General features: G+C 44.8%; 1 protein-coding gene across 5 annotated transcripts; it reads right to left on the bottom strand.

Annotated features, from left to right (window-relative positions):
- Nucleotides 1–916: 916 nt before the first annotated feature.
- LOC118218926 (Bardet-Biedl syndrome 10 protein homolog) lies at nt 917–11582 on the bottom strand. Of its 5 annotated transcripts, none has more exons than XM_035401695.1 (3): nt 11454–11582; nt 10408–10554; nt 917–2680 (listed from the first exon to the last, which is right to left on the bottom strand). In XM_035401695.1, exons 1-3 carry the CDS (start codon nt 11507–11509, stop codon nt 1135–1137), a joined length of 1749 nt encoding a protein of 582 aa, XP_035257586.1. In that variant the 5' UTR covers nt 11510–11582; the 3' UTR covers nt 917–1134. The 5 variants fall into 5 exon arrangements, with proteins under 5 accessions (XP_035257586.1, XP_035257588.1, XP_035257589.1 ...); XM_035401697.1 differs by lacking the exons at nt 10408–10554; nt 11454–11582 and adding exons at nt 3487–3731; nt 5627–5844; XM_035401698.1 differs by lacking the exons at nt 10408–10554; nt 11454–11582 and adding exons at nt 3487–3701; nt 5627–5844.
- Nucleotides 11583–13017: the final 1435 nt, after the last annotated feature.

The following is a 13017-nucleotide window of genomic DNA, read 5'->3' as shown; positions in this document are numbered from 1 at the left end:
CATGCAAGCACAGTTCATCAACCAGCAAGTTACTCAACCACCAAGTTACTCACACATACAAAGAACTGTCAGCAGGTCATTAGTTCAAATGGTGTAGGTCATATTTTTTAGACTGAAGTGTTTTTTAATGGGCTATTGTACACAACAGACCTACTAATTGTTTGTATATTGGCAGAGGATCTATAGGGCTAGATAACATTAATTTAGAAATGTGGGTAGCTACAGTAGTTAAAAAGTAGTTATCAGTACAGGCGCAACAGTGAATGTGAACCATTCTGACTTAAAGAAAATCGATATACCTGGTGTGAGGAAGTCATTATCTTGCGCCAGTTTCTATACCGAATTGCAACACAGATTGTACTTAATTTCAGAGGCGCCTGTATCTCCACTAACATAATACACTCGGTCTGTCGTCTCGTTAACAAGGTAGCTAACATTAAACTCAGTGAAAATGCAGAAAGCGGAACTGTCTAAAGTGGGTGTATTTTATTTGGATTTCAGAAATAAATGTTTCCCGCAAAGACATAACCGATGCAAAAGCAATAGCTTAAATGTTTGATTTTTAGTTAGCTAGCAAGCCAGTTTAATGAGTTAGAGGTTTGCTTGAGTCTGAGGGGGGATTTGAACCTGCGTCTGTCACTCGTCCATAATGTTCCATTGGCAAACGTGCTACCCAGTGAGCTACGAGGAAAACAGATGTTGGGGCTGCAAATTTTTGGTCTTTTAAACGTATGCACCTGTATGTATGTCCAATGAGGCAACCTATTCTAGGGCATTTGTGATGATGTAATCAGGCAGGAAGAAGAAAACGCAAAGTCCACTAAGTTTGGGGCTTTATTGTGTGGACGTGTGAGGTCAGAAGGTACAGAAATGAATGTTTTTAAGGGTTGAGTCTGTGGTCATTGTGGTTATTTCTGTAAGGAAACCCTGAAAAGTGCCAAACTCTCGGTGCTGTATATGTATGGGGCATGCCACCCCACCAACACGTAACTTTGCAGGATGGCATACCTGCCACCCCAATTTCACATACTTAAGGTATGAATATACTATCACATGGGAGGACCTGGAACTTGTATAAATACATACAGCCATTCAAATTTGTGCATAATGAATAACAGGATTGACAGAACATTTCTACTCTTCTGCCTCCTCTTCCTCCTCCTGGCTGTGTTCCGCCTGGCTGCGGATGTGGGAGTGAAGGATGAGGTCCACGGACAGCAGGCTTGACGCAGTGTGCAGGACGGAGAGGAGGAGCTGGTATTTACAGGCCAGGGACTCCAGCCCCCGAACCCTCCAGCTGGGGGGGGCGGCCCCAGAGGCCCTGAGGAAGTGTGACTGGGCATCCAGGAAGCGTGGGCCGGGGTACAGCCGCCTGGGCACGCTCAGTACTGCCCCCGCCACCAGCCGGCAGGCCGCGCGCAGGTCGGGGCAGCGCCGCTGGGAGGCCTGCTGCAGGAGGCAGTGGTGCAGTACGAACTCAAACGCGCCCCCTGCTGGTAGCACGCTGCCTGCCTCTATTAGGACACCTGAAGAGGCGGGGCCTGTTTCTCGGGTACGGGTCCCCAATGCTCCTTCTTTCCCTTCCCCAAAATGGACGCCGGGCCGCTCTCCTGATGCCTTGATATTTCGTAGCATGTGATGCGATTGGACAGGACCCTGTCCGTGACGCGACTGGACAGGCTCGTACACGCGCTGAAGCATCCGGAACAGTCCGCAGAAGGCCGTGCTGCACTGCTCCGCCAGGCCGGGACTGGGCCCGCACAGAACCAGGCAGTGCGGTGCCAAGCCCCGCCCCTCTGGGAAGCCCACGTGGGCCAACCTGTCGGGACCCAGCACCACGGGCTTGCAGAATGTCACCGTGGCAACGTGCTCCTCTCCAATCAGGCTCCAGTCACCGGGGTCGGCAAAGAGCTCCGCCCCCGCCAGCCGACAGAACAGCGCCAGCTCGTCACTGTCCACGCACTCCACCACGGACAGGCCGGCCCGCCGAGCGAGGTCCAGCGCCAGCTCCGACTGCTTCGCTGCCGAGAGCAGCAGCCCCACCCTCAGCCTGCGCAGGCAGGCCACGCCCCGCTCTGCCCTCCCGCCCACCCCGCCGCAGCACCTCTGCGCCTGCGCCGCGCTCGCCAGGTTCAGAGAGACGCCAGGGGGCGCCAGAGGGGACTGGAGCGGCACGCTTGTGGCCAGCGCTCGGAGCGGCCCGTCGCCAGGGCAACGCACCGCAAAGTCTCTGTGGATCACCAGGCCCTCGAGGACCCGGGACCGGCTCACGGGCAGGCCTGGTACGGGCGTGTGGAGCGCGGCGAAGTGGCGGGCGATCAGGGTCACGCCGGTGCAGTCCTGCTCACACCGCCACCTGCGGTAGAACTCGCAGGCCGTCTGGCTCAGGACCCCCCAGTGGGAGCTTGCCGTCTTTCCCCGGAAGTAGGCGTCCGTGAGCGGGCGCAGGTGGGCGGGGTCCTGGAGAAGGGACAGGGCGCGAGGGGCGAGGCCCTGCCCGATCACGCCATCCAAAACGAGCGTCTGGAAGGACAGCAGAATGTGAGCCACGCGGCGGGCCTGAATGCCGTGGAGATGGTCGCCGTGGATACCCCGCAGAAGCGCCCCCAGCAGGAGAAGGAAGGACTTGGCTCCATCACCCGTGATCTTACAGTGTGCTGATACACATCCCACCAGGACTCTGTCACAGGCACAACACAACACCATTATCAGCACACACATCTCTATCCATAGTCTTTTACTCACTATTACTCATACAGTATGATTTACACAGTTACTCATACACATTGGTAATCACACAGTATTATTTACACACTGTTACTCATGCATACTCGTACAGTATGAATTGCAGTTACTCATACACATTGGTAATCACACAGTATTATTTACACACTGTTACTCACGCAGTATAATTGACACACTGTTACTCATACAGTATGAATTGCAGTTACTCATACACATTGCTAATTGCGCAGTATTATTTACACACTGTTACTCACACAATATGATTCACACAGTTACTCATACACATTGCTAATCACACAGTATGATTTACACACTGATACTCACAGTATTATTTACACACTGTTACTCACACAGTATGATTTACACACTTTTACTCACACAGTATAACTTACACACTGTTACTCACACAGTATGATTTACACACTGTTACTCACACAGTATGATTTACACACTGTTACTCACACAGTATGATTCACACACTGTTACTCACACAGTATGCTTCACACACTGTTATACATGCAGTATTATTTACACACTGTTACTCAAACAGCTTTTTCCACTTGTATACTTTCGTTTCTCATTTATAGTGCAAACGTCACATCCCCAACATCGAACTGTCCATACTGCAGTAAGACGTAGTGGTGAAAAACCGTTTTCTGGGCTGGATGAATGGAAGAAGCCCCAGGTTGTTGGCTGTGCTGTATTTCAGTAAGAGGGAGAACAGGGTCTGGGGCCTGTTACCTGGCAACGGGATGGTCAAGCCGAAGTGAGGTAAGGATCCTGCGGCCATCTCTGGTGATGAGGACCTCTCCAGAGTCGCGGGTGAAGAGGACCTGGCCCCCGGACGGACCGAAGCACGGGCCCACCACCGCCTCCAAGGCCTGGGTGACCTGCAGCAGGGTCCCCAACTCCACACTCTGCACCCCCTTCATCTCCACACTGCCTTTAACAGGGGCCTGCTGTACGCACAGGGCGCAATCACTGAGCTGCATTTAAAACACAGACACAGCGTACTCAAACTGAAATGTACGCGGTGCATTTCCCACACAGACACAGCGTACTCAAACTGAAATGCACATGGTGCATTTCCCACACAGACACAGCATACTCAAACTGAAATGACACGAGTGCATTTCCCACACAGACACAGTGTACTCAATCTGAAATGCATCCGTGGTCAGCGTTAGTTCAGCACTGACCATTCTGAGGGAAGAAGCCGTAAAACCTTTTAGCTTGTTATTTTGTGTTCTGTAAGCATGTGATTCTCAACTATGAAAACAAGAAATGAAACTGTGGAGGGGTGGTGTGGTTAGGGCGCCATCTGCAGTCGAAGAGGGAGCGGTTTAGCTGGCACTGTAACCCCAGGTGTGTGCAGTGACAATTTGTTGCTAATTGTACACACCTGGGGCTGCAGTGCCAGCTAAACCGCTCCATCTCCGCCTCCAGATGGCACCCTAACCACACCACCCCGCCACAGAAACAAACTTGTTTGTTAGTCTTAATGTGTCTTGCTCTTAAATACAGGCTATGAAATCATTACCATAAGGTCGTAGACAGGATGAGATGATAAGGACGCCAACAAATTCAATACAGTGATGATGTTTTTGTTTAATGCAGCAATAATGTTTAATGTTAACAAGTTGGTTGCAGGTGGTATGAACCGAGAGCAGAATATTACTTATGTAGGTGGTGTGCTACCTACTGGGTGACAGTGCGTTAAAGCCTTGAATTAAAGTCAAGGCTCTACCACACGGTCACAAAAGAAGGAGGAATCCAGCCAAAATTTACTTCCTCTCATTGAGCACATTAAATCAAGTGGGTGCAAATCGATTGTAAGCAAGCTAGCTAACACGTAATGTTATGTGGACTAAATAATACAAATTGGTTTAGCTGGTTTTATTTCTGGTTTATACACCTTGCCCAGATGGCACATTCATGTTAGCTAGCTGGCTTACTAACATACAAGCAAAAATGTTCTATAGCTATAAGACATTAACTGCAGTCATATAGGTTTGGCTTCACAAATACAACTTGCAGTAACAATAGCTCTTAAAAATTAAGACTAGCATTCTTCTTATGTCATTCTATGGGTAAAGCCTGTAACGGAGCGAACCCTCCGTTCCCGCAAGGACACTATTTAAAAAAAAAAAAACGAGTGGATTTTAGCTGTGTATCTGACGTAGTCGTAACATTTCTCACCGCTGTGAAGAATGTCTTGGATGTCTTTCATGATAGCATATGATAGATGTACTTTAATACTTTTAGGCTGAAGAGAACTTTAACAAGGTGGACACTACGAGGTTTTATAAGCCCACTAATGAAGCATACTTTCTTAAAATAAGTGTGCTTGGTACACTTCTGACCAATTATGCACTCCCGGAAAATATACTCAAGCTTATGTTTGAACTTCTTTACAACATACGTACATACGTCACGTATACTCATGTAGGCTCCAGAAAATGATAATAAATTACTGAACTAGTAGGCTATTAAACCACTAGTAATAACTTAATGTTTAAGTTACTTTTGAGTTTTATTAACTAAAACGTGAGCCAGTTTAGTCAAAGTCAGACAAGTGGTCTATATTGAAAGTTCACATGTAGCCTGCAGTTTTTCTTTTCCCTTTTTAAAGGGGGTGCATCGCTATATGGTTTGCAACACTCCCAGCTATGGCGGTACTATAAGCAGATTGAGCGTTTTTAACAGCGATAGATTTATTTCACCGTCACACCTGTCGAGAATGTAAACAAGTAAGGCATTCTTGGTCGTGAGAAATTTTATGACCAAGTTAGCTAAATCAGCGTACCTACTAACTTGTAAGGTGGTTGGTTAGGTGGAACGAATGCACAAGTTAGCCACGCTAACTAAAAAATGAACTTACCTCAACTAGAAGCTGCAACCCAATGCCGTTTTGTTCAGCATCTGCCAAATAGCTTTTCCACTGTGAATTTTAACAAAACAAGTCAGCTAACAGAAGCACATACCGCCATATACTGTGCCGGCTGCTCATGCTGCTGCTAAGCAACAATTAGACTTCCCGTATATAAGTTCCGGTAAAAACTTCCGGTGAGTTTCTATCAAAATACAAGCACCGAATTAACGTTAATAGCGTTAATTAGTCCGGAAGAGTAATTACAGTAACCACGGTTTCTGAGCTTTTTATAGAGACTTAGCCTACCTTTATTTAAAAACATTTCAGATACAGTTTGTTCACAATCGCTAGCTACTAGCGTCTATCTTGCTATTTGGCTAGTTTAAATTACTAGCTTGCTGTTTGGCTGGTTTAAATTAAGCCTGCAATTTTACTTTTAATGCGTATTTTTTAAAATTATGCAATAATTTCTTTGAAATCACAATCCCAGCAATTGTTTCTGGTGTTTTAGTATAACCCGGCCATGCATTGATATATACTCTCAGTTCATTACTGGCTCATTTGCATACCAGATTACTGCCAAAACTAAAAATTGTTACCAAATGAAAGGGGGTATACATTTACTCTACAGACCTATACCTATAACATTATGTAGTCATCTCTGTGAAGTCATGTACTTGCAGTTGTTGCTGGTGTTTTAGTGTATCCCGGCCATGCATTGCCATACACTGTCAGTTCAGTACTGGCTCATTTGCATACCAGATTACTGCTAAAATAAAATAAAAATTGTTATGTAATAGAGTAAGACTGAAGAGGTATAATTGTTCTAACCAGCAGAGGGCAGTATGTGATTGTTGAGAATACAACTACGTGTAGCCATGAGGAGCATAGGGAAGGGAGTCTGAGAGAAAGGCTTGTCAAGAGAAGTTGTGCTAAATGTCTGAGCATTTGAAAATAAAAGAAACCCTTCGGTGTCATGTGAAGAGGATGAAAGACATGAACGGAGGCCCTGACAGAGAACGATTCAACTGAATGTTAATACAAAACACTGAACGTACGGAACTGCTGCGGCTGAATACAAGAGGGCGAAAAAATGTTGGTTGGTTGGGGTGGGGGGTGGGGGGGGGAAGTACGGTAGGAAACACCACTCCATTAAATAGATGCTTAAAATAATGTCATTTAACTAAAAAAAATAAAAAATTGGATCGTGTGGACACCCCTAGCAGTTGTGGAATAACCGCATAGAGTGTTTATGCCAGTGGCCGGCCCTGGTGGCGGAAAGCTTGTTACAGATGCGGGAGCGAGCAGCATATTGCCAGTGAGTGTCGCTACATAAAAGAAACATGCCATGGCTGAGGAAAAAAAAGACATACAAAAAGCATGCCAGTCCAAGAGCTCATCATCAGGTGCTGGGAAGTTTCAAGGGGGAGGAGTGCGGGAGATGGAGAAATTGAACGAATGCAATAATTTATCTGCAATAATAGCTATACACAAAGACAAAACAAATGTCGTGGTCACGATCGCTGTCGTAGAAACCTTCAGATAAAATAATTTGCATAATAAAATTAACCAAATGCAGGCTTACATTTTCTGAACCTCGGTGATATAGTGGTGTAAGTAGACCATTTAACAATTAGCTAACTTCTAGCGGTATGCTTCTATCAACACACCGCACACAGCACGCCTCATATGCTGATATGCACGTATAGCTAGCCACCGCTACAGCATTTTCAGTAATATGGGAGCATGCAGCTGTAATCCTCTATGGAAAGCATCCTCACAGCGATCTTATCTACAATCAGTAGATAAGTGTAGTGCATCTCCCACTCTTTTGCTCTTACAGCAAAGAGAGCAAACTTTCTTTTGTTAGTGACATTTCCTTGTGACATCTACGACGGCAATTGCAACCACAACATTTATAGTAATTTTCTGCTTTTAAACTGGCTGCATGAATGATTATAAGATTGAAAATGCCTGTGATACTAATTAAAACACGATTGACTGCTTAAAGTATCACTACAAATCAATTATTTCTTGCAACTTCTAAAGCAAGGGTAACCAACAGGCCGATCGCGATCGACCGGTCGATCTTCAAAGCCTTCACTGTCGATCCCTAGCATTTTCACATCTTCTAAAAAAAAAATAATAATAATTTTAAAAAAAAGTTTTTTCATGCTCTGGTTGGTTGGTTGTTTTAATACGCTTTTTAGACCTAGCTCTGGCTCGTTGATTTGAGTCATGCATAGGTCATACGTTATCTTACAATCTCGAATTGGTTATTTGATACGCTGAGATCTATGAATGGCTACATGCAATTGTGGGTGGGGGTAAAAAAAAATCACGTAACGAGGGTTGAGGAAGTAACGTTAACGCTGACAGTTTGTACAGCAGGAGTTGCGAGCGGTGCCAACCTTAACTAACATAACAACATCATTATGGTTGAGGGTCCAGCAAAAAACTTATTATTTCCACCCGGAATGGAAATATGAAGCATATAGTCTTCTCATTCGCTGACGTGAAAATAAATTCATGCTCCCATTCCGGGTGGAAATAATACGTTTTCGATTTCTTTTTCACTGAACCCTCAGCTATATCTATGTTGTTATGTTAGTTAAGGTGCATTCAGCGTCAATATGTTTATTTTGGCTTCCAAAAGTAAAAATAAAACTACAGGACTAACATAATGAATATTGTGCATTGAACTGATAACTGTGCATAACTGTGTCGTTCTTTGTGAGTGAGTATGCACGTACATAGAGCCTGTCGTAACAGAAATTGCAAAAATAAATATGACAGTGAACAGTCTTACTTGTGGTAAGTGGGTTTTAATTGGAAGATATCGGAGTGGTAGATCTCGGCTTACATTTTGGAATAAAAAGTGATCTTGGGCTTGAAAAGGTTGGTTACCACTGTTCTAAAGGGTACCAATAACTGTGTCCAAGCTATTTTAGAATCTCTTTGTAGAATACGAATGAATTCAGTTATTATTTTTTTTTGTTCCACTGCAAACCAAACATAGACATGCATTGATAATAAAAGATCTTTTAATTTCAACACTGTTCAGGGCGACTGCCAGACAACCACTCTTAGCTCCTGAGCTATGTGGCCCCACACTGCACTGCCTTACGCCTGGTCTAAACCGCTTACCTCGCCTGCGCGTGACGGCTACCTCGCCGAACTGCTGCGGCTCGCATGCATGTGTGTGTCCACACCACCAGCGTTGCTGCTGCGGCGCTGCTACTGCCAGCCCTATCTGTCTACACTGAGTTTGCCTTTGATAATGGCCATCAATAATAGAATGTTTGGTTTCATAAATTTAATTTATATTTAGTTTAGACAGAAAAAGGTTAAGAAGTGTGTGCTCAATTGTAAAAAAAAAAAAAAAAAAAAAAAAAATTAGGGCCTAGTATCAGATCTTTACAAAAAATGTTATATTAGACAGAGGGAACTGGAGTAAGCAGTCAACAATTTAGAAACTCCCAACTTCAGCCTTGAGTCTCACCCTCTGGAGTTCAGTCCCTTGTAGTAGCGTCACAAGACCACCGGATGGCGGAAAGCATCCACTTTGTGTTTCCAGTATTCCAGTACAGCCCACAGGTCTATTTTAAGCTCCTGCCACGGCACATAATGGTTTTATTAAATTCCATTTAGCATGAGGATGGGGGTGCAATTTCAAAGAAACACTGCACTGGTTGATGCACTGAAGATGCTCATTTTTATAACATGCACACACACGCACAAAAACACACACACAAACACATATACACCATGTTCACCCGATCATATAGATAGATGGTTTGACACTGTGGTTTGTGTCTTTGGAGGCCCTACTAGACTGAAGGCTTTTCTTTCTGGGGAGGCTACGCTCCTTCGGTGTGTGTAGCAGGATGCTGGCCATGTTCTACCAGATCATTGTGGCCGGTGTCCTGTTCTACACCTGTGTGTGCTGGGCTGGGAGCCTCTACTCCAGGGACACAAAGAGGCTCAAACTGATCCAGATGGCCAGCTGCCGCCCTCTGCTTGTTTTGGGTGCAGTGGGTATTTGCCGACTCCCGCCCCCCCCCCCCCCCCCCTGAGCCAGCCCCCCCCCCCCCCCCCCCCCCCCCCCCCCCTGAGCCAGCCCCCCTTCTCTGTTTCCTCGGCCAGCCCTCTAGCTGCCCTCCTCAGCCTTGCCCCTGCCATGCCCGTGTTCTCCAGAAGGTAGAGCACTGACTGGCGGGTGAACCCCCAGCGTCCCACCTCCACTGGATATACTGTCGCTCTCTAACCGACCTCCTTACACTCCTTACACTCTCACACTCCGCTGCCAGGTCGGAGTACTTCAGGCGATTCCGCTCATAGGCTGCTTCTGCCCCCTCCTCCCATGGGAGGGTGAGCTCCATAAGGAGCACCACCTTCACCCGAGAGGACCACGTCTCCATATAAGGAGCACCACCTTCGCCCGAGTAGAGCACGTCTCCATATAAGGAGCACCAGCTTTGCCCGAGAGGACCACGTCTCCATATAAGGAGCACTGTTCTGTGTCCCTGTGCTGGAGCCATCTCACAGTCTGATAGAACGTGCCGGAGGCCTCGTTTGGGTGCAGCACAGAGCGGATGGTCTCATCCGCACCAAACCATTAGCGCAGGTTCTGAGGAGAAGGCAGGGTGTCATAATTGGCCCTGATCAGGAAGCTAAGCCTGGCTTGTCGTATCTTCCACTAGTCTGACCCACTGAGCGATCGGTCCTCCACACTTTCCCACGCTGTCCATCCTCCCAGACCACCTTAGCAAACTGCTAAAACCTGCTACCTCTCCTGCGCCATCCATGGTGGGATGACCCAGTGTCTTCTGTGTCCCGCTGTTTTCCTGCTGGGGGGTTGGTCCCTCTGTTTCCCTGCTGGGGGGGTTGTGCCCCCCTGTTTCCCAGCTGGGGGGAAGCAGTCAGGTAGAAGCAAACTGCAAACGTAGAATGCATATCAGGCCACTGCTATATGTACCACAATTAAACCATCAGTGAAAGCCCAGGATATACTGGTATATTTATAAATCAATGACAAAGTATGTTCTACAGCATATCCAGCAATTTACCCACCCAGATATCATTTCTGATTAACAATGTTGTACATTTTCAGCTCTCATAAAACACCAGTAGTACAGATTCTGATGTAGTCAGCTTAAAGGAACTTCTTAGCTTACAAAGGAGATGGTACAGTAGAATGGGCACATCCAATTTGTTCAGGTGCAGGGCATAAACAATATGTAGAGTTAAAAATATGTCTGATGTTTGAACAGACTAGGCAGAATGTGTCATTCCAAACAGATTGGAATATGGGTTTAACATCAGCATGCCCTTGGAGGTGAGTGAGTACGTTTAACATGGTCGGTGAAAATAGCGGTGATATGTGTTATTCAACGAATCATTTAAACAGAAACATTTACACTCTAGACATTTGACACGTAAACAGTAAAAACAACACATACAAATGCAACATTACACACTTGCACCAGCAGGCCTTATCTGATAGAAGAAAAATAATCACATTATCAGAACAGACAGAACAGACATTGCCACACAAATACCTAACACAAACGCAATTTTCCCCCATGTGGAATAAGCCGGCATTTTGGATAAACAGAGTTGCACGGTCTCTAATAAAAATGATTAGCATGGCTTACAGGCTCGTCACTGAACAGAAATAATATAAAATGACACCAACATAACCCTGCAATGTAATTAGAGTATCACATGTTGCAGTAAATTATTGACTTATCAATGTTCAGTCCAAAAGCTCAATCATGGTCATGGTCAATCACTGTGGCTCTAAATTCATTCGATACAACAATATTTCTTCTACCTGCTTGACCACAACCTCAGCCACAGCCATGACCCGTCCATCAGTACCAACTGCATTGGGCTGCTCCATGTTGTCAGACACTGCTGAATGTAGTGCTGTAAAACTGCCTTTTATGTTGGGATTACCAATCGTGCTGCAATGTGACTCACCTGGGCAATGTTGCTGGAAGTGATGAGACAGAATTGCAAACATCTTGATTTAATTTCACAATCTGCATGTCTAGCAATAAGCATTGGAACATTGTACTAATACGAGACGACTGTATTGTGAAAACTGAGTGTGATTTAGAGTTGTGCACTTTGTGGGTAGGTACTGCAATTAGTGTCTTAGGGTAAGAATTTTGCCAGTCAGTTTGGCAAATTGAGTTTTCCACATTGAGCCAAAGCAATCATAACATACTGTAATGCATTTGTAATGTGTGACTGCAGATATCAGAAATGCATCTGAAAAAATTGTAGGGTCAAAGGAACATCTCAGAGACTGGATGTCATGCAAACCACACTTCTGCCCTGATTTTGGCTTGGTGGTCTAATCCATTCAACTGATGTGCAGCAGATCCAGGTCAAACCTTCAGGAAAACCATTTATTTGAGAGGTAACATAAACATACCAGCTCAATAGACAAGCAGTGCCTTTTCAAAATGTATTGAGTTGTGGTTACACTACAGCAACAGAAGCAAGCATTCATCAGACACTACACAACTTCTCTTATAATGGATTTTATTTCCACTACTGTAGATGAATGTCATTGCTTCAACTGCATATTTTAGCCCCATGCTGATCTACTCAAATTGAGCCCAAACATAATCCCATACAGAATATGAAATAAGTACTACTGTGTCACAGGAGTTCAATACATCACACAATAATAAATCACAACAGCAAAACATTTGATATTTTAATAATTCAGGTTTAATCATTGCATATTATTGTCTGAAAATACAGAAAATTAAACAAAAAAAAAAAAAAAAAAAAAGAAAATCCTAAAAGAATTAATAAGGAAACTCAATCCATCATTGTTTACAGTAATGGAAGGAAATAAGTACACTGCAGTGATCATTCTGCATTCTCCCTATCAGCTGCATTTGCCAACAGAAATTTGCACATTGGAACTCTTGTGAAAATGAATGAAAGCAACTATAAAAACTAGTAAAATGCACATTTAAGTGGAGGAGTTTGCCACTGGATTCTTTTAAAAAATATGCAGATACAGCAGATAGAATTATTACTTCAAAAACATTTTACACTGCCATCTTTTGGCATTATTACTCTCAATGTTATATTAATGTTTTAATAATCAAAAGTACATAAACACACCTTGAACATCTGCAATATAAATGTATTGAAATGTAAAAAAATATCACATTTAGACAGCAAGTGCTTAACCTGAACTGCTAAAAGATATTACTCTTATGTACAGGAGTTATAATATTGGGCAGAGTGACCGAGCAAATACATTACACCATCCAACAGAGGAGGACCGAAAGACGTGCCCAACGACACCAGAGGGCTGCCGGCATTGCCCCAACATCTGGGCTCCCTTGCCCCAGCTGTGGACGAGTGTG

Source organism: Anguilla anguilla, chromosome 19 (assembly GCF_013347855.1).
Source record: "Anguilla anguilla isolate fAngAng1 chromosome 19, fAngAng1.pri, whole genome shotgun sequence".
Lineage (NCBI taxonomy): Eukaryota > Metazoa > Chordata > Actinopteri > Anguilliformes > Anguillidae > Anguilla > Anguilla anguilla.
Note: the sequence above shows the minus strand (reverse complement) of the source record. Positions and strands in the feature narration are given on the sequence as shown.

Bases quoted from the DNA above. Each gene is read 5' to 3' on its own strand.
- LOC118218926 (XM_035401695.1), bottom strand. From the start codon at position 11,509: ATGCAGTTGGTACTGATGGACGGGTCATGGCTGTGGCTGAGGTTGTGG. The intron at 10,555-11,453 runs GTAGAAGAAATA...CTACGTTTGCAG, and splicing joins CTGAGGTTGTGGTCAAGCAG to TTTGCTTCTACCTGACTGCT. The intron at 2,681-10,407 runs GTAGCAGGTTTT...TGCCTGTGACAG, and splicing joins CCATGGATGGCGCAGGAGAG to AGTCCTGGTGGGATGTGTAT.